Source organism: Papaver somniferum, chromosome 9 (genome assembly GCF_003573695.1).
Source record: "Papaver somniferum cultivar HN1 chromosome 9, ASM357369v1, whole genome shotgun sequence".
NCBI classification, from domain to species: Eukaryota; Viridiplantae; Streptophyta; class Magnoliopsida; order Ranunculales; family Papaveraceae; genus Papaver; species Papaver somniferum.
The window spans coordinates 180,539,774-180,561,859 of NC_039366.1; the positions used below are offsets into that span (position 1 = coordinate 180,539,774).

Here is a 22,086-nt window from a genome sequence, read left to right on the forward strand (position 1 = left end):
TCACTCCCATCTTCTAGCCAAAACTTCTTTTGGCCTTAAAGGCTTTGGTATCATCCTTGAGTGTAATTGCAACATAAAGTTTCGCAAACATCTAGCCTCATTTGCCTCTTCATCCAATGACGCAAATCTCTGCATATGTTCTTGCTCTTCTTCGGACAAGATTTCATCAATTTCCATATCTTCCTCAGAAGAACCAAAATTAAAGTTCATGGTTGAAAAATTAATGTGATAAAGTTGAGAGAAGAAAAATACTAGAACCCCCTACTATATGGGTTCAACCATATACAAGCCCCACAAAATAGATCTTACACCCTCAACTCCACACTTTCCGTTTTTGATATTTCTAGGCCCAGAAATATTTTTTTTGGGGCCTGGTTTTCAATTTTCCCGGATTGCTGACGTCATCAGGATTTTTAATAAAATTAAAAATACCGAAATTAACCTTCCCTATTTATAGACGTTTTATACCTACCAGAAACTGAAAACCAAATCAGATTCAGCTCTTTCTTCTCTCCGCTCTCGTTCAGAAACAGAATTGGAGATTTTTCTTCAGACGAATTCGTGAATTTTGATAGTTTCATACTGATTTTCGTTAATTTGATAGGAAGAAAACGAGAAGAAGAACAACATAAACGAGAAGAAGAAGAAAACGAATTTTCTCTCAATTCATTGAGGTGTATTCGTCTGTTTTTCAGATCTGACGAGATAGTGAAGCTGCATTGATGAACAACAAATAGGTTTGTTCGATTTTAGCTTTTCTGTTGCTTGATTCACTAGTTTTCTCATCGATTTTTTGAATCTCGATCTTCTACTGATTACGATTTTTGTTCTGTTTCGAATTTGTTGAGTGGAAGAAGACAGTTGGGAATACATAAATCAAAATAGGTACGAATTGTGATTTCGATTTAGTTTTCAAATTCAATTGATTTTGATTTTACCGTTTCGATCTATTTTTGTCACTTTTGATACTTACACATGTTTTTGTTGATGCTTACACATGTTTGTTTGATACTGAGAAGAGGAACAAAATAAACATTGTTTCAGAAGAAAGAAAACAACAAATCTATGTAAGAATTTTATGTTGTTTTTGATTTCAGATCTGTTTTCAATTTTTTTTTTGAATTATTTTGTTGTTCTTTCATGTGCGATTTGTTAATTTGTTGTTTTACTTTTTGTTGATACTGAGAGAAGTATGAAGAAACAATTTTGTTTCAAAAAAACAACTTCAAATTGATTTGTATACATGCTTTTTTTTTTGTTACAGTATGTGTAACTTGAGGTTACACATATATATCATGTTGTATTTTAAGCATGCTTAAAGAAGATGCAGATGTTTTTAGTTGCAGCATGTGTAAATTTATTTTACACATATATCCTCTTTGTATTTTTAAGCATGTGTGAGGAAGATGCAGATGTTTTTTTTGTTACAACATGTGTAATTTTAGTTTACATATATATCCTGTTGTATTTTAAGAATGTGTAAGTTGAAGTTACATATATATGTCCTGTAACATGTTTTATTTGTAAACAATTGTATCATCTGTATCTTTTACTTATATTTAGCTTGCCGCATAGAATATACTTCTCACGAGGGGGCAACGCCCCCGAGTGAATTGCGTTCGTTTTCAAATTTTGATATTCTTATTGTGTATTTGATATTTTCAGGTTGTCATGGCTGTTGTTAGTTGCGCTGCTGTTAGTTGCATTGCTGTTGTTCGCTACTTTTCTGATTTCATTACCCTGCGTGTTAATACTGATATCAAACTTGATGAGTTTAAGGAACAAGTTTGCAAGGAATGGAAGCAGTTTACTCCACTTGGTATTACTTTCTTCTTTCGAGAAAGTGGGAAAGATTTTCCGCTTGACTGTGATTTTTCTTTGCAAGCTCTTATATCTATCACAAATAGTAAACAGAAGACCAGTGTTGATATTTTCTTGCAAAATGTTCCTCGTGTGGCCTCTTCCTCTAGCTCTAGGGTAGATTCTTCTATTTCTAATGGGTCTAGTAGTACGTCTTCGTCCACAAACAATCTTACTGTTGCAATGTATTTGGAAGATAAAAGTAAGCCAGCGAAACCTTTGTTATCGGATGGTTGGCCCAAGGTTCTTGGTGATATTGGCCATGTGTTTGTTGAAGGAGTTAAGCAAGTCAGGGTTGCTTTTACCAAGTATCGTCTTCGCACTGGTTTCCAAATGATTGTAACTCACAATGAGCGTTCTAGGTTCACGGCTAAGTGTGCAGATGAAAAATGCGGATGTAAATTCCATGCAGCTTCTATCGATGAAAGGAACGAAATGTTTCAGGTAGGTTTTCCGTGTTCTGTCATCTAATGCTTAGCATATGTTATGTTTTGTTACAGTATGTGTAACTTTGGTTTACACATGATGTTTTTGGCACCATATTGTGTTTTGGTTGAATTGTTTATATTTTGTATGAATCTCTTCAGGTCAGGTCTTATAACCCTGAGCACATTTGTGGTGCTGGTGGACGCAACTTGAACCAAACTTACTCCACCAGCTTCTCGTCTAGTTTGATTGAGGAAGAAGTTCGCAAAAATCCTCACAAGAAGCCCAAGCAAATTGCTGCTGATTTCCAGACCAACTATGGGATCAACATGGAGTACTACCAGGCATATAATGCTAGGGAAAAGGTTTATGATACGATTTATGGCGACGATGTCAAGTCCTACTCGCACTTGGTATGGTATATTGATGCTATAAGGGAAACCAACCCTGGTAGTGTGATAAAGTTTGAACGTGAAAATAAACAGTTCCAACGAATTTTCATCGCATTTGCTGCATGCATCAAAGGGTACCGGTTTTGTCGTCCAATGGTATACTTGGATACTACTTTCCTGCAGGTTTTGGAGTTTTTTCTAATCCAAGGCTAAAAACGTTTTCCTGCGTTGTAGCTGCGCAAACAAATATAGGCAGAATCTCAGTAAAATTAGCACATGTATGTAACTTAAAGTTACACAAGCCAAAATAATAATGTACTGTATGTAACCTCAAGCTACACATGCCTTTTACAATGTGTAACTTGAAGTTACACTTCCATTACAAACAAAACACACTGTATGTAACCTCAAGCTACACATGCCTTTTACAATGTGTAACTTGAAGTTACACTTCCATTACAAACAAAACATAGAACGGAAGAGTGGTTACCAGTTGAGGTAGGTTCTGCATTCTCCGTCACTGCGGGTCCATGTTCAGTTTTGTTAATGTTGCTGACGATCTCATCTATCATTTCACTCACTTCAACATTCGTCATATCATCGGGGTTAGCTCCTAGTTGCACCAACCTGTAGGTCTGAGCATTGTCAGGCTGTGTTTGCGGTGTTGTAGCAGTTATCACCATGGAGTCCTCAAACTGTGTTGAAGCAGAACTGTCATCAAAAGTTCCAGGAGTTGGCTGAGTTGGAGCAGTCATAACCAAACCGTCACCAACAGTTGCAGGTGTATCCTCATTGACTTTTGCAGTAACATCATCACCTACGGCTTTTGCAGCTACATCATCACCTGCCCCATCCACAACTCCACCATCTGCAGCTTTCTTCTGTGCCTCATCCGTAACAGGTGTCTCTTCAACATCTTTCTTCTGCTCCTCATCAACATTATTTGTAGGAGTGGGCTTTTGCTTTGCGACAGGCCTTTTCTTTGGTGGAGTCTTGCAAGTTGTCACACTCTTCATACTCGAACTATATGTCCTGAGTGGTCTTTTGTGCCCCTCTGCAGCAGTTTGAGCTTGCAGAATTGTTGGCGTATTTCCAGCTGCAAGGCTCATACATGGAACTGCACAAGTATTGAAACGAGAATTAGGATGATGATGATGATGTTAAATTTTTTTAATAAAATTTCAAGAAGAATATATCATGTGTAATCGACTGGCTTGGATAACTAATATGTGTAACTTCATGTTACACATGAATATGGCATGGATACCTAGTGTAACATGGAGTTACACATGCATCTAACTAGTGTAACCAGAAGTTACACATGCATGTGGCATGTGTAACTAGGGATTACACATCCATATGATCAGTTTACTCAACATTTATTAAGTCTAATCAAGTTAAACAAGCAAGTTAAAAATGAACAAGTAAAATATGAAATTAAAAAGGTTCAAAGACCTTAGTGTCAACTAATTGGGTACCTCTATCAAGTTAAAGAAGCATATTAAAAATGAACAACTACTTACATTCTTCATGGAAGGAAGTTTCCGCGTCATCTTTCTCTTTCTCTTGCTCAGTACTTCCATCTCCTTGTTGCTCTGTCTCAACTAATTGTAACTCTTCTTCTTCATGCTCAGTAGCTCCATGCTCAGTACCTCCATGTACATCATCTTCATGTTGCATAAACTCTTCCTGGGTCACTTTGTAAGGATCAATACCCATTGCTTGCATAATTTGGCAACTAAATTTGTGAACCTTGAATTCCGCTGTTCCTGAAAGGTCCCCTTCTGATATCCCTTCTCTTGCAATTGCATACACTGCTTTAAGCATTGCTTGCTTTTCTTGCAGTTGCTCTTTCAGATGGCTATTCTCAATAGTTTGCGCTTTCAGCCAACTTTGCAGGTCGTCCTTGCTGGGTACCACGGTTGATATACCCAGCTGCTTCTCAAGCTGTGAAAACTCAGCCACAAAGCTAGGAGTTGGCTGCAATTAACAGATGGAGAGGTTAAAAAGAGATTGCAAAAAACAGTTGAACATTCTAAATATACATTTTTCGGTTGTATGTGTAACTTAAAGTTACATAAGCACATTTTATATGTGTAACCTATAGTTACATAAGCACATTAGATATATCTAATGTAAAGTGGATATGTGTAACTAAAGGTTACACATATATCTAATGTAAAGTGGATATACATATAAAATGTGTAACCTATAGTTACATAAGCACAGGATATATATACAAACAGGATATATATGTTACATAACCTATAGTTGCATTCACTTGTGTTATCTTTTGCATGTGTAACTATAAATTACACAAGCACATTTAAATGTGTAACTTATAGCTACACATGACAATTTTGATTACATCAAAGTTTTATCTAAATTACATTACCATAAATTTACAAAACCTAAACCAACTGACATATAACACTTACCGAAAACTGTGTCATGTCTGTTTTCCAAATGTAATCAGAAATCTGGTATATATCCCATCTCCCAACCCTCGGGATATCTTCCTCGTGGTTCTCAACTTTCGGGATTAATCCTGCTGGCGTGTGTTCAGCAAACAATAACTGCAACATATAAATTTTAATTAGTCGATTGAACAAAAATATCCATCACGTAACACTAAAACTGCTGGAATAGAAATTACACACAAGCTTTTTACAGTAGGTATTGCACACAAGCCTTCACATTTGACAAACAACTAAGATTAGTATGAATCTCTTCAAACAAGTGCTCGTGTATTAAATCAGGCCACGACACCTTGAGCACCGTATCATAAGTTTCAACGATACTAAGATATTTCGCGTTCACTCATTGGCATTTTTGTCGCCAAAAAACAATACACAGCAAAGATAAAGACCTATCAGGCAAACTAGATCCTTTTCATCAACTTTCTTTCTTTTCCCACTTTTTCTCCTTTTTGCCATAAGTTGTTTTATCTTCTCTAAAATGTTTGTCTTAGTCACCGTCGTCTGATGCTTTGTAGATTTGATATCGGTGAAGTATTTGTTGTATAAAACATTGTCAGTCAAATCACTAGGACAATAGTACTTTAACAGCTTCTGACCCTTTCTGCTTCCAATCCTCTGCATGCAAAATATACCAGCCAGCTTTGCCGGTGTAGACTCTATAATCTTATCATCAGCAAACTTGAATGAACATGGTGTCTCACAATCCATGTCAAAGCAGTTCAAGAGCTTCAAGACGCCGTGTTTGTTGGTAGTTATCTGTCTTGTTGTAGTTGGTACAGTTGTATCATAGTCATCGTAATACATCATTACGAGTTCTCCGTAAGCAGCTCTCCTAAGATATCTATGAGCCCTATCAGTCAGTCCTATAGGCTTTATCACCTTTACTAAATCCTTTACTGCATTCAACGACTGCCTTAGGTTTCCTGTACACATCACACACAAAATAGCATGAGTCAGTATGTTGTGTACTTATCAAATACACTCGTTTTTAACTACAAAATGAAAATCATGTTACAAACTATGTGTATTTGCCAAGTACACAAACTGAATCATTCTATTCTGTGTTGTGTAACCTTAACTTACATGCATATGAAGGTTTAAAGGGGTCATTTTTTATGTCCAACTATAATTTACAAACACAATACAGTCATAGGTTATATTTTTGCATGTGTAACTTTTAGTTATCTAGGCAATTGCCAAATCAGTTATGTTATTATGCATGTGTAACTTGTAGTTACACAGTCAATTGGCAAGTCAGTGAGTGATTAGATTTTCAATGTGTATCTTATAGTTACACAGCCACTTTGCAAGTCATTGGTAACATCTTGAATGTGTAACTCACAGTTAAGATGTGTAACTACAAGTTACACAGCCACTTCTGCAAGGCTCATTTGTATGTGTAACTACAAGTTACACACTCAATATACAAACCACAACATAGTGGTGAGATTTTGAATGTGTAACTTAAAGTTACACAGGCCCTTGTTTGCGTAGTTATACATTCAAAAGCATCACTTACATTAGAAACTTTTAAATTTCTTCAGTTAGTAGATTTTAACTACAAGTTACACACTCAATCCTAGACATTCTACAAGGTGTAACTTTAACTTACACATGCATATTAATGAGTAACTTTAATTTACACAACCAATTTTCTATGTGTAACTACAAGTTACACATCCTAAACACAACCAATTTTTTATGTGCAACTACTAGTTACACATCCCTAGGAAAGTCAGTGGTGACAGGCTCACTTGGTATGTCTAACTATAAGTTACACAATCAATATACAAACCACAACACAGTCAGTGGTTACATTTTGAGTGTGTAACTTATAGTTACACATGTCCTTGTCTGTGTAATTACATATTCACAAGCATTATATGAGAAATAAACATGAGACCATGACAACAATAGTTTTCACAACTTAGTACCTGTAATTGTATCATCTTTTCTAGGGGGATTCATTTTTCCTTTCACCATTTTTATTCCAAAAGAAATTTGATTCTGAATCTGCAGTTGATGTAGTAATAAAATCAAGTTAGTTGATTGCAATTCAACTTAGAGTTTCTAGGGTTTTCAAACAGTAACATCTCAGAAATGAAATCCACTAAATCAATCAGTTATATCACATCCATGACTTACCTTTGTTTCTATTTAATCAGTTATTTCATGGATTTTATGCACAAACGATTTTTCTTATTCTCCGATCTGTAAAATTATCAGTCAGAATGAGTTATGTTTGTTGTAATCTCATTACAAACCCTAGTTCAGAAATTTTCGACCCACGAATCAGTAACAACAGGAATCAAAACTAACAGCTTCAAATCAAAACTTACCTAGTGATTAATCGTCGGAGTATTTCATCAACAGGAATCAGTAACAACGGCGATTTAGGTTTTGAATCTGAAACTGAATCTGAAACTGTTTCTTTTGATTTTTTTTGGTTTTTGAATCTGAAACTTTTTCGATCTGTTTCTCTGATTTAGGGGTTAGCAAATGATGAATAGTTTTTGATCTCGATCTTTGTTTTGGAACAGATTTCAGGAAGATTTCTTGATTTTTTGGGTTTTTTTTCTAGATTTCTTTCTGTTTCAGGTGAGTGAGATTTGTTTTCTCTCTCCTTGGAAATGAAATAATGGCGTCTGAACGAGAGAAAGGTAGGTGACGCCTCTTATATACTTGAGGCTAATTTAGTCTTTTCGCTTTTATTAAATTTATTTTTTAATTCAGGGCCTACTAATAAAACTCTTTTATCTAGGGGCCTCATATTATGGGTTATCCATGGGTTGGGCCTGAGCCTAATTTCCCGAAATTTAATAAGATAAAAGAGTGTTGTGATTTTGGAGAATAAAACTGTATAATATATATTAAAAAAAAAATTGTTGTGGTGAATGTAAAAAACTACGTGTTAGTGGCGGAAGGTAAGCCGCCAACGGCTGAACGCCAGCGACTGTAACTAACTCGTGAGCATCCTAGGTTCAACCGCCGAGCTTAACCTTCGTTGTTTTTTTATTTGCAAATTCGCATAGGAATTGCTGTAAACCCCCAGAATTAAGGATGGATTTTAGGTGTGAAAGTCCTTTTTTTTTCTCTTTTTCTCGTGTTGTTTTTTTTATTTTTTCGTCTTGTCTGCATTGGATCACCGGAAAAGGGCGATATTTAGATCAAATTTTATGGTGTACTCCCCAAACGGACATCTTAAAAACCGCCTTCTCTAAAGCCTCAGTATGATGGTCCCACAAAACTGTGCAAATTTTCAGACCATGGAACCTACTCTTGTGTGAGTGAACTGTTTTTAAGAAGTTTATCCTAGTTTAATTGGGGGTCATCGGAATTAATTGGGGGTCATGCATTAGTGGACAAAAAAGATTACTAGAATCTAATTTGGGTCACCCCTTATAAAAATATTTTTTAAATGACTAAAATGCCCCTAAATGATTAGTGTTAAAATTTAATTAATTAGTGATAATCTTAATTAATTAGTGATAATCTTACTTAATTAGAATTTAATTTTTTTTTTCACGATTTTTTGTCTGCAATTTTTAGTCTAACATTTTTTTATTTTATTTTTTTGCCCAGATAGTATGAAAAATCGTCAAGGTATTAAAAATTTTCATTGACGACCCTCAACAGTTTTTAATGTTTAGACTGTTTAAGTGACGATTCTAAACTGTCGAAATTCATTAATGGCGGAAATGTACGACAGTTTTGGGTCGTCATAAAAATGATCAATTCCCTGACGACCCTTTGGAAGGGTCGTTACTGTTTTGGTTACGCATTTGACGACTTAAACAGTCGTTAGTGTTTTAGAAATGTCGTTATACACTGTCGTTAATTTCTAAAAAGAGTCGTTAATGTATGACAGTTTAGAGTCGTTATTGTTTTGATCATGATGTATATGACGATCCTAAACTGTCGTTAATGTCGGTGAAGGGTCGTTACTTGAAAAAAGAAATATTAATCAAGGATAAAATAGTATATTCATCTTCCGATTTTTACCCCTGAAAAATTTGGGGGGCAAACAAAATTTCATGGCCCCCAATTAGAAGTTATGACCCCCAATTAAACTAGGAAGTTTATTTGGACGTTATGCCTAGAACCACTCTATGTAGAGCTCGCCACAAGGGTTCATTCCTTTATAAGATAAAAAATAAAATCTACCGCCACATGGGTTCGATAAAAACTTGAATCAACTTGGAGCGTTCGTAGTTGGTTCGTCATCCATGGTTTGGGCCATATCATATTGATGAGTCATTGTTACGTTTGGTAGAGTAGCAGGAGTTGAACCAAAATAAGATAAAGAATGTTCTGTCATTTTTTCAAGAAGTTCCCAGACTTTCTATGACTTATATAGCTTGGTGATTAAAAGGTCTTTGATTGATACGTGAAACAAAAAAATGACCGAGTCGGGAAGTGATAGTTGAAACAAACTATCTATAAAAGGGCTGATTAGCTGCCAAAATGCTAACTTGAGACACCACTTTCTTAGTGGTGAAACTACTATTCTGTTTTAATGTGAATAATTGATACATTGTATGCAAAAATAACGAAAACTTATGTGACACTCTCAAGCATTCAAGCATTTTAAGCTATGGTTAATCAATAATTCATATTTTTCTTTGAAATAGAAGGAAAAAAGAAAAGAAATTTTCAACACCGCGTTTAGTAGTTGTTGTTTTAGTTTCAGCCGATAAAAGTAGTAAGAAATCACGTTTAGTAGTGCTCTCTTTTCACTCTATAAATTCAGGAACTTGGCATAGTTGAAGTTCACATTGTAGAGAGCATAAGATTAGCAGAGATCAAACACACAATCAAAAGAAAAACCAATGGAGAGAAAAACTAATGGGGTTAGAGTCTTTTTGATGGTATTGTTGCTGATAACAATCACAGTACCAACACCAACCATGGCAGGATATGGGCACTGCGTTAGGAGGTGTATTCGCGAGTGCGTTGCTAAAGGGGAGAAGGCAAAGTATAACTGCATATTCGACTGTGTCAACAATTGTTTTCCTGGTGGATGTGGTCACGATGAATGCTACACCAATTCTACTCCTAATTAATTGCTCATCATCTCTGGAAGCTGCACTGGTTAAGAAGAAAAGTTAAGGAGAGTTTCGACGGGAAAGTCTTATCTGTTCAAATCAAAATTATTAGTATATGTGAGTGAGTACTTTAAATATGCATCATGCATGAAAATTATAATAACAATGTGATTACACTTATCCGATCTTTGGAAACTAAACAGTGTGGTGTAGTTTATATCTACTGATTAATGGGAAAAATAAATTTGTTATATTCTTCTCTTTTTTGTCTCTTGAATTTATTATTATTTTTCGATATGTTTCTTTTTTATGTTTTTATGTGACATAAAAAAGAATTTATTGAAGATACACAGGGTTTTGTTTACTAGGAATTGGATGGCTGACCTCAATATTCATGTTCATGTTCGTGTCACTGAGGCAGTAATATTACCTGCAATAGTTCTGTAGGTTTCTAGGCATGCCGCAGCATGAAAGTTGCAATATTACCCTCGTTACATAATGAAATAACAGAAATACCCTTCTCCTTACTATTTTAAAGGGTTAAGCGGCAAAATGCCCCAAAATGGACCCCATAGTTGTGAAAATGCCCCGGACGTTTGGCGAAAGATTAAAATGCCCCAAAATAGAATCAAAATGCCCCAGACGTTAATTTTGCCGTTAATAGTCAAAAATGAGGCATTTTAATTTTTTTGACCGGTCAACTGTTACATGAATGCCCCAAAATGCCCTTCGACAGAAATAACACTGGACTGATGACACGTGAACTTAACTGAAACCTGTACCACATGTGTGAATCGTTCGAGTACCATCAAAGCTTATCTTGTCGATGAGACACAGAAAAATCAAAACACAGAACGAGACAGACAGACAGAGATCTCGAGAGACAGACAGAGAGAGATCGAGAGACAGTCAGAGAGAGATCGAGAGACGGAGAAGAACTGTGAAGTTGCAGATCGAGAAGAGGAGATAGATGAGTCGGAGAAGATAAGATCGAGGAAGAACTGTGAAGTTGCAGATCGAGAAGAGGAGATAGATGAGACGGAGAAGATAAGATCGAGGAAGAACTGTGAAGTTGCAGATCGAGAAGAGGAGATAGATGAGACGGAGAAGATAAGATCGAAGAAGAACTGTGAAGTTGCAGGAAGAACAGGTAACTTATAACCCTAATTTTGTTTTACAATTTGGGGTTTTCGAAACCCAACCTTGGTCTGCTGGTATCTGCGATTAGGGTTTCAGGGAGTATAAATGAAATTAGGGTTTCATTAGCTGTAGAATAGGTTTCACCACAGTTGTAACTAGGGTTTCAAGGAAACAAAATTGGGTTTCATGGAAACAAAATTAGGGTTTCAATAACTCTAATTAGGGTTTGAATAAAACGAAATTAGGGATTAAAATGTTGCGTTTTTGAATTTTTAGCAGATGAAAAATGTTTATATGATTTAGGTTTAATATCTTTCAATGCAGATATGATTTATGCATGGAATGTATCTCCCATGTATACTCAAGAGGGATATTTCTCTGTGGTGTATTGTTTAATTGAATTAATTCTCATACAAGGTGGAGCTAGAGCTCATTTTGTAATGTTAGTGTGTTCCCACAAATAATCCTTGTTTAGGCAATTGCCCCTTATGGATGCTGGACTACCAGCTGAGGGAAAAGATAGTTTGTATTTGGTTAGCTGAGATGGAAAATTTATTGCATTTAGATGTTTGTTTCGGGTTTGTATAGTGTTTTTACTAAATTGTCGAGCATCAAGGAAACCATTACAACCAAAAGTGAGGATTGGAGATCTTTGTATGTTTGGCAGAAATGTAGCATCATATATGTAAAGAACACAAGCTTATACACCAGACGTTGTGTTTCACTAACCACGTGACAGATATTAAGTTTCAATAGTGATTACAGTTGTTGTCCTTTAGTGTACTTCCAGGTCTATAGACTACAATCACAGGCTGACCCTAGACTTCTTGAGATCCTAGTGCAAACTTACCTGATCAAAATGCTTTAAGTTCTGCTGTTTTCCTTATGTGAAAACAGCAGAACTTAAAATCTCCATTGTTTCTTATTAATTATTCTTAGTCCTGCTGTTTTCTTATTTAGTACTGTTATGCAAAATTGTGTTAGGGTTCAGTATATCCTTGATTGATGTAGAACCTGGTTGATTTTACAGTGGGCAGCATTATTTGGATTTGGGTTTGGTGACTAATGTGCTCATATATGCAAAATTATTTAGTACTGTTATGCAAAGTTAAAAGATTGTTTCCTTTGGAAAATCATAGATATTGCCTAAGGTAAACATTGTTTTGTTTATTTTTTCTTAAAAAAACACCTTTTTAATTGCGCATTTGAATAATATTTGCCCTTGTGTTTTTTTTCCAGGCATCTGTACAAGAATTTCTTGACCAAGGGATTCAGGAATCCAAGACTAACTCAGCTTCTTTGGCAGGCTGCCAAGGCATACAAGTATAAACACTGGGAGGTAAGTAATGTTTTTATTATATTTGATTATAATGAGTGCGAAATATTTTTAGTCAAATGATATAACTTAGATACATATTTTCTAGGAGGCTATGCAAGAAATGGAAGCATTAGATGCCAAGGCATACAAATACCTGATTGATGCAGAGCCGAAGTCTTGGGCTAGATCATGGTTTCCTCACGATGTGGCTTGTGAGCACATCTACTCAAACTTTTCAGAAAGTTTTAATAACATGGCCCTGAAAATCAGAGACAAGCCTCTCACTCAATTGGTTGATATGTATACACACTTGGTGATGGTGTTGTTTTCAAATAGAAGAAAGCTTGCTGACACGTGGCAATCTGGTGATCTTGTTCCTGCTGCGAATGATCTCATTAAGGTGATGTGCAATATTAGAGGAAACTTCCGTTGTGATCCTTCTGAAGAGCGCAAAGTGTATCAGGTTACAAACAAAGTTAGCGACAAAGTATTTGTTGTTCGAATAGAAGAACGATCTTGTACATGTAGACAGTGGCAGTTGAGACAGTTCCCATGCTTACATGCTGTGGTTGCATTGTTTAAATTGAATCCTGATTGGTCCAAGTGAGTAAATTTATTACACCTAATAAGTTGAATTTGGTTAGTAAATAAATGAATGATGGCTGATTGAACCAATAATGTGTGCAGGTACTGCAGTAAATATTACACTGTGGATAGCTACAGGACCACCTACAAATGGTCAATAACCCCATTGGGAGACATTGATGACTATCAGAATAAGGTTTGTCTAGCATTGAGCGGTTTCAGATGCTTTAACTTTTTCATTGTCTGCTTTCGTTTATTTTTGTTTTGAGAATCTTTTTCGTTGAATTTAATTATCTACTTTTGTTTTGTGAATCTTTTTGTTGAATAATATTATCTACTTTGTACTTTTACTTTATTATATGTATTTTTTTTACATTATTCTCTAGATCTGTGAATTTCCAATAATCGTTTTTTTGTTTGCAGACAAATATCAGCATTATGTATCCACACAGACTAAGAGATAAGGGAAGACCTTGTGTCAAAAGAAAGAAGTCTTGGATGGAGAAGAACAAGCCGCGTAAAAGAGTAACAAAATGCAGTGTGTGTAAATATCTTGATCATAATATCCGTACTTGTCAAGGTCCTCCAGTTGGATCTAACCCAAAGAAGAAAGGAGTAAGAATGGAGTGTTCTGTTAATGGGGATGAATTCTGTGTTACTGTTGCACCAACAAAGAAGATGAGGAAGGCCTTGTCTGCACCAACTATTGGAACAACATCTGCATCAAAGAAATCTACTAATATACCTCCATTGTCAAAGGGCAAAGCAGCTGCTGCCACACCATGTTCTTCTTCAGCTGGTTCCCAGAAAAAGGATAAGACAACGACACAATCCTCTACTGCAGGTGATGCTGGTGCTAAAAGGAAGGTGCCACATCCAACTACTTCTTCTACACCTTCTATTGCCTGTTTTAACCAGACTTATAATGGTCCTGTTAAGATATCTAGCCAAACAATCAACATTACTCAACCATCATCAAAAAGGGTTAGAAAGCCTAACTCTAAATATGAGTAGCCAGAAATGTTGGGCTCCTGTTCAATTATGTTTTTTAGCATTTCTAGATCTATGAAATTTTATTGGCAAACTTATTAGTAGACCGTTTATGTTTAAGAGTTTTAACAGTCTTTTGTTTATGAATCTATGGTTTTAAAAAGTATGGAGACAATTATGGTTTTATTTCTTAATTCATGAGTTAACAGTCTTTTGTTGATGAATCTATGGTTTGAATTGATGCCCACTTAATCTGTAACCGTTAGTCTGAATTGATGTCACTGATGACACACGTGTCACATGTTTAGTACACGATGGCAAAATGCCCCACGTGTCATCTTATTTGTCAAAAGGGTATAAATGTCATATTTTCACATGTACGGATCACATGCTTTTGAATTTGACCACTTAACTGTGTCTAACGGCAAAATTAACGTCTGAGACATTTTGATTCTATTTTGGGGCATTTTAATCTTTCGCCTAACGTCCGGGGCATTTTCACAACTATAGGGTCCATTTTGGGGCATTTTGCCGCTTAACCCCATTTTAAAACGAGTGTATCAGAATTTTGAAAGTGCCTGCTACAACAAAAACACCATGAAAGCTTCTGAGATTCAGATAGAGTGCGAAACCGAGGGGAGAAATTCGCAGCAGAAGAAAACGAAACCTCAATTTAGACCAGCTAAAGATGATACAAAACCAGTCCTTCGAGATCCAGTATGTGTATTATCAATTTTCTCTGATTAGGGTTTTATGAGTTTATTACTTTTTGGTTTTTACTTTGAGTTATTTAAAGTAAGTTGATGTTCCTTTGAATTTATGATTTGCTTGTTTTTTGTTGTATGTTAGATACTGCGATCTGACCCAATTGAGACTGAAGAAGCTGTACTACGACTTCCCCCTTTTCCTTTGGTAGGATTAAAGCCCTAAATGAGTAAGCCTACTTCTAATATGTTGTCATTGTAGTTGGGCATGAAAATGTATGTAGCTGAAAACATCAATACAACACAATGAAATTTCATTAGTATTATCGCTTTTTTTTAATGGTCGAACTTTTCTGTTTGAATTATGTGTTAATGGTGTATGGTTCATTTGTGTAAACCTCGGATTAGATTCGAGTATTCCTTGGAATTTACAACTATGCTACTAGTAATATGTAAACATTTAGTTTGGTGGTATACCCGGAGTTTTTAGGTTCTGCTGTTCCGATTTCATGCAATCAGTCTCCATCTTTTTGCTTCAAAAGAAAAAAAAGTCTCTATCTTTTGGTATGTGGAAGAAACATGGAAGAAATTTTGTAGACAATAAATTGATAACACTTAACTTATTGATTAGGTTATTACATTAAGAACCGTTCTCTAAATACAGGAATCAAACATAGATTATTATAGTTATATGAATCAAGCCATGATGCTGCATAAGATTTGCACTGATACTGTCAAATACCCAGAGTCGTTGAATTATGTTATTCCTTCTGATGAAGGAAATAGTGAATGGAAACAAACCATATAGTGCAAAGTTACTGCAGCCGACATAACTACCAATGTATAAATGTACTTGTTTCCAGAACTGGTTTATTTGTGGATTTGAGTCCCTGGTTTTGTTTAAGCTGCAGTTCCGTCGTAAATTTACTGATGAGAAAGATAGGGTTTGGAGGGAGATTTAGAACCTGTTCAAATGAAATTGATACTTGTTAGTATTTTGATATCACTCAATGTAGATTTAAGGATTTGCCTAAAATTAACATACAAGGAATAAAACGCCATAATAAAGTGAAGATGATCAAATTCTTGAAGCCAGTAGACAGATGAACATAATTTCTGAAACTTAACCAGCTTTGGATAAGTCCCAACTGAAGAGTGAATCTTAAGGTTATTTCAGGTACATGTGAAAATGCGGTAGATTTAGTAGGATATAATGAATACAACAAAGGTTGATCAGAAAAGAAAAAAATAAAAAAGCCAATCTAAACACCCTTTAGGCTTTAGTCTTTAGTTTCTTATCAGTCTATAGGAACAAAATGTGCTTACTTTTGGATGGATATGAAGCAACAGTAAGAGTTTACCTTTTAATGTTGAACTTGTGAAGCTTGATTCTGAAGCAGGCTTACCTTATTCTTTTTTTCAATCAGGAACTTCTGTCAGATGACTCTTCAGGAAAACTGAACTTATATTAACTCTGATCCTTCAGTGCAGTGCAACATTTATATTTCATTGTGTCGGCTTTCTAGAGAAGGTAAGCATAACCCGTGGTGGTTAAATAATTAGGATAGAAACGATGCTGATTTTACACTACTAATGAACATGTTTTCTTACATTGAAAAGCTAGCTATGGTTGATTAGGTACCATGGGTATTTATTTATTGTCATCCTAGAAAGGAGACTCTAGGGGATAGGTATAAGAAGAGGATCAGTAATTGATTGACATGTTATTGAAAGATTGAAGAATTTCCCTACCATTTAGAGAAGCAGAGGAATCACTTTCTAATATAGAACCTCTTTTACATAAATAGTCGTAGACCACTTGTGATCTTTGTAAATTTTGCAACTCCATTGAAAACTGTACTTAAAGCTGAAAAGTATGATTTTTCTTTATCTTTTGTTGATTCTTGAGTGCTGCCATTTGCTTGAGGTTTTTTTTTCTTCTTTTGATCCATTTCTTCCTTTCAGTCATGAAGCTGTATATTTGTAATATACCCAATCTTTTCTTATATAACCAGCAAAACTCATTTTACAGTTGAGCTATGCAATTTCAGCTCGTCAGGTGTAGGTATTTGGTGTATTGCACTTGCAAACAGGGTCTTCAATTGTCACCCCTTCTTAATGAGTGTGAATAAATTCCAGTACTTGATTGGTTATATTGAATTTTGTTCCCTTAAAAAAATGTAAATGATTCAACTCTATTATTGAAGCACCCACTTGAAGGTGTGGGTTGTATTGTCCTTAGAGCGTCCACAGTGGTGCGAGTATAACCAAAGACCAAAGACTAAAAAAAAAGACCAAATTTGGGTTTAGTCCGTCGTGTGACGCAGTGCGGAAAGAGTAAATTTGGTCGCGCGTTGATAAAGCTTACGCCTGGAATCAGACGTTGATAAAGATAACGCCTAAAATAGGGCGTTTGTAAAGATCCCGCCTGAGTTTGGGCGGGGAGATTCAAAAAAACAAAAAAAGAAAAGAAAAAAGAAGTGAGGAGTTGATAAAGATAACGCCCCAAAGAAAGATTTGAAAAAAAAGAAGTGGGGAGTACATTATATGAACGCCTAAAGAGAGGCGTTATGTATACCAACGTGCGATGAAAGGCGGAGATTATATCAACGTCCGTAGTGTAGGCGGACATTATATAAACGCCCGACTATATTTGGGTTTGGTCTTGATCGCCGACCAAATTTGGTCTGGGTTTTACTCTTTGATCAAATTTTGATCGATGATCCGTCCCACTACGCCAGCCCACTCGACTAAAAATTTGGGTTTAGTCATCCACTGCAGCTGCTCATAGAGTGTAGAACAAAATCATACTCCCTGAAATGCGATTTTTCTAGTGCAAACTAATTTTAGTGTGGCATTCCACCAAGAAATTGAAAATTGGGTCTCAATCACTTTCATTAATATTTTCCTATTTTTAGTAAAGACACCGTGGCCAATGCCTGTAAAATCCCAAGGCATCACCCACTGGTGATGTCCTTTGCAATTTTGTTCCATTTTGAATGGAAAAAGGTGTCATAGGTTCGGTAACAACTAACAAGTTGCTAGATTATAACTTCTCCATAATAATAGCAAACAACGTATGTTATTGCTCGTAATTCTACTGCACATATGGTAAGCATGAAGCGTAATTTGTATCAGAGCTAATAAGAATGAAGGAAGCATGACCCAATCTGTTCTCCCAACTATACAACTGTTAGGTGGACTAATAAATTTTCATTATTAATGGCGATGCGACATGAGAGTCGGTCATTGTATGAAGCAGGATTTTGGTAAACTGCCTGTAATGTGAAATGGTCTCTTTAGAAATTAGGTAACCAAATCAGGCAATTTTTTCTTGGGAATCAAGGGAGATTTGACGATTTATGAACCATATACATAGAACGGAATGGCAATAGCAACAGCGATAACGTGCAACTTAAAATGCATTGTTATATCAGTCATGTTGGATGGTTTCATTCACCAAAACTGAAAAAACAACAAACAAAATAAATGAAGTAAGGTACTTGTGAGAAAGAGGAAATAGTTTGCTAGTATGAAGTAAATTCAAACTTGATCAAGTTTACATCATAACCTAACTTACTTTGTTTTGAAGATATCAGAGTCACAGCAAAGGGAATTTTGGTTCCATTCTCCCACTTGTGTCTATATTCTCAATTGAGAAAAGTTTTGGTTGTAGAAATGAATCAGTTATGGGAGGTCATTTTGATTTTGAACAACCTGTGTCATTTAACCGCGTAGGACTTGAACACTACAGACTGAAGAAAATGTTTGTAATATTCTTTCTCTTGTGTGCAAGTAATCTAAGTTGAAGTAATAAGACAGATTATAAATGAATCGACGAATGTTTCAGAAAGAAAAGGAGAAACCCAATAGCTGTAGACACGTTAGTGCTAGAACAAGTTGGTGTTGTATGTGGTCCAACATCAGAGTTTAAAACAAGAAGACTGCATGTCAGCTCTTGTAGGTTTATCCTGTAAAGTTTACCGGGAATAGATAACAATATACAAACGATTGCTTCTTTTTTTTCCAGACGTTGGTTGATTGTTGCACGCATTTGAGATTGGCCGGCCGTAAAAGAATAAGAAAAGGAGCAGAATTTGGTCGTGGAAGAATAATACACGTCATATGGGTGCACAATTGGTGGACTATCACTCAATCGTGCAATCCATAAATAGAAAAAGTAAGACCCTCTCTTATAAAACCTCTAATTTCACCAAATATGCATATCATTCTAACGATTTTATAGAAATATGAGTGAAGCAATTCTTAACGGGGTAACCGTACAAGCATTTGTAGAAGATGAAGAAGCCTTTAAGAAATGCATAAATGAATATTTCAAAGATTTAGACGTTAATGGAGATGGAGTGTTATCACGTTCCGAACTTCGCAAAGGATTTGACAGCCTATTAGCCGTTGGAAATGATGCGGGCAATACCAAACAAGAAATGAGTAGTCTTTATGATATTGTTTTTGAGAAATTCGATTCTGATCATAGTGGCACCGTTGATTTAGAAGAGTTTAGATCGGAAATGAAAGAGATTATGTTGGCTGTTGCTCGCGGAATTGGTAATTCTCCGATTCAAGTTGCATTGGGAAATGATAGTTTCCTCATGAAAGCTGTCCAACATGAAGCTTCCAAAACACAGTAAACACAAAAAGATTTGTTTCTCTATGTAGCACACAATTTATTTCTTTTACAAACTTATGTAAGATTGTTTTAGGTGAACCTAGTTGGATGATCTTCTCTTTGTTTTTCTTTTTTTTTTATCTTAATTGTTGTGGTAGATCTAATTTGATATCCGATTCGTGTACTGCATTAAAACATAGATTCTCGGCCAACTTTTTGTATCACCGTTGGACGACAAACAATGAATTGCTCATAAGACCAATCTAATACTCGTTCGGGTGGACCGAGTAATTTCTTTCAGATTTATAAACATTTTCATTTTTCCGTGTAAAGGTAGATTACTATTCCTTTCGCCCCTATTGAGTACTGATTGACCTGTTCATTTTTAAATTTTGTCTCTCTAGAATCGACCTATACAACGTCTTCACAAATACAGGGTCCAAAAGATAATATTTCTTATTATGATAATCATATCAATATTAGTTACACAGCTCATGAATATATATATCACAATATTACGATAAAGCAAAGATCCTATATATTAGGAAACAATATATATATTCTTAAATAAGAATAATATTAGCACTTCCCCTCAAGTTGGTGCATAGATATCACACATGCCCAACTTGTCCAGAAAACTCAAATACTTCTTGCTCGATACTCCATGTGTGAGAATATCTGCAAGTTGTTCTTCAGACCGAACCGGTGGCAACTCAATAATGTTGTTGTCCAGCTTCTCTTTGATGAAGAACCTGTCAACCTCCACATGTTTAGTACGATCATGCTGAACAGGATTATGAGCAATGTCACGCGCAGCTTTCTTATCACAATACAGAGTAATAGGATCCTTGATAGGAACCCCCAAATCCTTAAGGAGAAACTTCAACCACAGAGTTTCACAAATGCCATCTGCCATACCTCTGAATTCAGTCCCCACACTTGATCGTGTAACAATATTTTGTTTCTTACTTCTCCAAGTAACTAAGTTACCTCCCACAAAGGTAAAGTAGCCTGCAGTAGAACGTCTGCCATTTATTTCTCCTGCATAGTCAGAATCTGTATATGCCACAACTTTTCTATAATCTTCATTTTTAGAGAAAAAAATTCCTTTTCTAGGAGCAGACTTCAAATACCTCAAAATACGTAAAACTGCATTCATGTGTTGTTCACCTGGATTGTGCATGATTGGACTAACAACACTGAGTGCATAAGCAAGATCTGGCCTTGTGTGAGATAGGTACATCAATCTCCCCACAAGTCTTTGATATCTCCTTTTATCAGTAGGAACTTGATCAGGTTCAATACACAGATTTACCTTTTCTTTTAAAGGTGTATGGACTGGCTGACATGCTGACATGCCCACTTCTTTTAGCAGATCAAGAACATATTTCCTTTGTGACAAGAAAATTCCTTCACCAGATCGAGAAACTTCAATCCCAAGAAAGTATTTCAACGAACCAAGATCTTTCATTTGAAATTCCTTTGATAAGTATCTTTGCAAAGATTTCCTCTCCTCTGGATCATTTCCTGTCACCACCATATCATCTACATATATGATAAGAGCAGTAATTTTATCATTCATTTTCTTTATGAACAAAGTATGATCAGAATTACTCTGACGATATCCAAAGTTCCTGACAGATTTGGTGAATCTGCCAAACCAGGCCCTTGGAGATTGTTTTAGTCCATACAATGACTTGTTTAGCTTACATACCTTCTTACCATGAGATCCTGGAACTGAAATACCAGGTGGGAGCTCCATGTAAACTTCTTCGGTTAATTCACCATGCAAGAAGGCGTTCTTTACATCAAACTGCTATAAAGGCCATCCAAGTTTGCAGTAAGCGATAACAAGACGGAAAAATTTTTACTCTCGCGCTGCTAGATCATATTTGATCTAGCATCACCTTGGCCAGACATTTGGCACTTTCTGACGTCATTTAACCAAGCATCAACCCCTGATATAACCTGACGAATTTTTAGCAGCGAATAATATTCATCCGTATTCAAAGAAAAAATGTTGGGAAATATATCTTAAATCCTAGGTTCGTGGGAATCCTAAGACCAATTGATACTTATTGATACAAATTTTAGTGGTTTATTTCATCCTAAGACTAATCTAGAGGATACGAACTGCACATCTCCACCTAATTGAAAATGAACATAAAAGGTAAATCTTCAACAGTATACACAAACATCATGACTTTGTATATATATCCTTTAAGGTGTTGTTATGTTCGTGGCAGGTGAGCAAGTTATTTGTCAATCTTCCCAACTTAATACCGCGTTTCATATTATCGGTCTATAAACATTACCCATCTTTCAGTGTTTGATGATGGGAAATACTAATTTGCACAAGAAGAATGATTTGCAGCCCTTAAAATTCAATAGTTTCTTCCAGCAACTTGCGAAGAAGAACGGACATGGACATCCTTTAGTTGATTCACCGGTGCTCATTGGATTGTATGTACACCCATTAAATCCAAAGTTCAAAACAAGTTGATAAAGAAGCTTATTAC

At 35.7% G+C, this 22,086-nt stretch overlaps 2 protein-coding genes and 1 long non-coding RNA gene across 3 annotated transcripts; 2 read left to right on the forward strand and 1 right to left on the reverse strand.

Annotated features, from left to right (window-relative positions):
• Positions 1 to 2,847: 2,847 nt before the first annotated feature.
• LOC113312937 lies at positions 2,848 to 7,352 on the reverse strand. Its single transcript, XM_026561670.1, has 6 exons — positions 7,304 to 7,352; positions 7,093 to 7,171; positions 5,117 to 5,254; positions 4,202 to 4,658; positions 3,169 to 3,795; positions 2,848 to 2,912 (listed from the first exon to the last, which is right to left on the reverse strand). Exons 2-6 carry the CDS (start codon positions 7,105 to 7,107, stop codon positions 2,848 to 2,850), a joined length of 1,302 nt encoding a protein of 433 aa, XP_026417455.1. The 5' UTR covers positions 7,108 to 7,171; positions 7,304 to 7,352.
• Positions 7,353 to 14,795: 7,443 nt separating this feature from the next.
• On the forward strand, positions 14,796 to 15,260 carry LOC113313772. Its single transcript, XR_003342041.1, has 2 exons — positions 14,796 to 14,953; positions 15,086 to 15,260. It is a non-coding gene; the product is annotated as an uncharacterized LOC113313772 (long non-coding RNA).
• A 3,930-nt stretch (positions 15,261 to 19,190) lies between these two features.
• On the forward strand, positions 19,191 to 19,589 carry LOC113312938 (troponin C-like). Its single transcript, XM_026561671.1, has one exon. The coding sequence runs from the start codon at positions 19,191 to 19,193 to the stop codon at positions 19,587 to 19,589; it is 399 nt and encodes a 132-aa protein (XP_026417456.1).
• Positions 19,590 to 22,086: the final 2,497 nt, after the last annotated feature.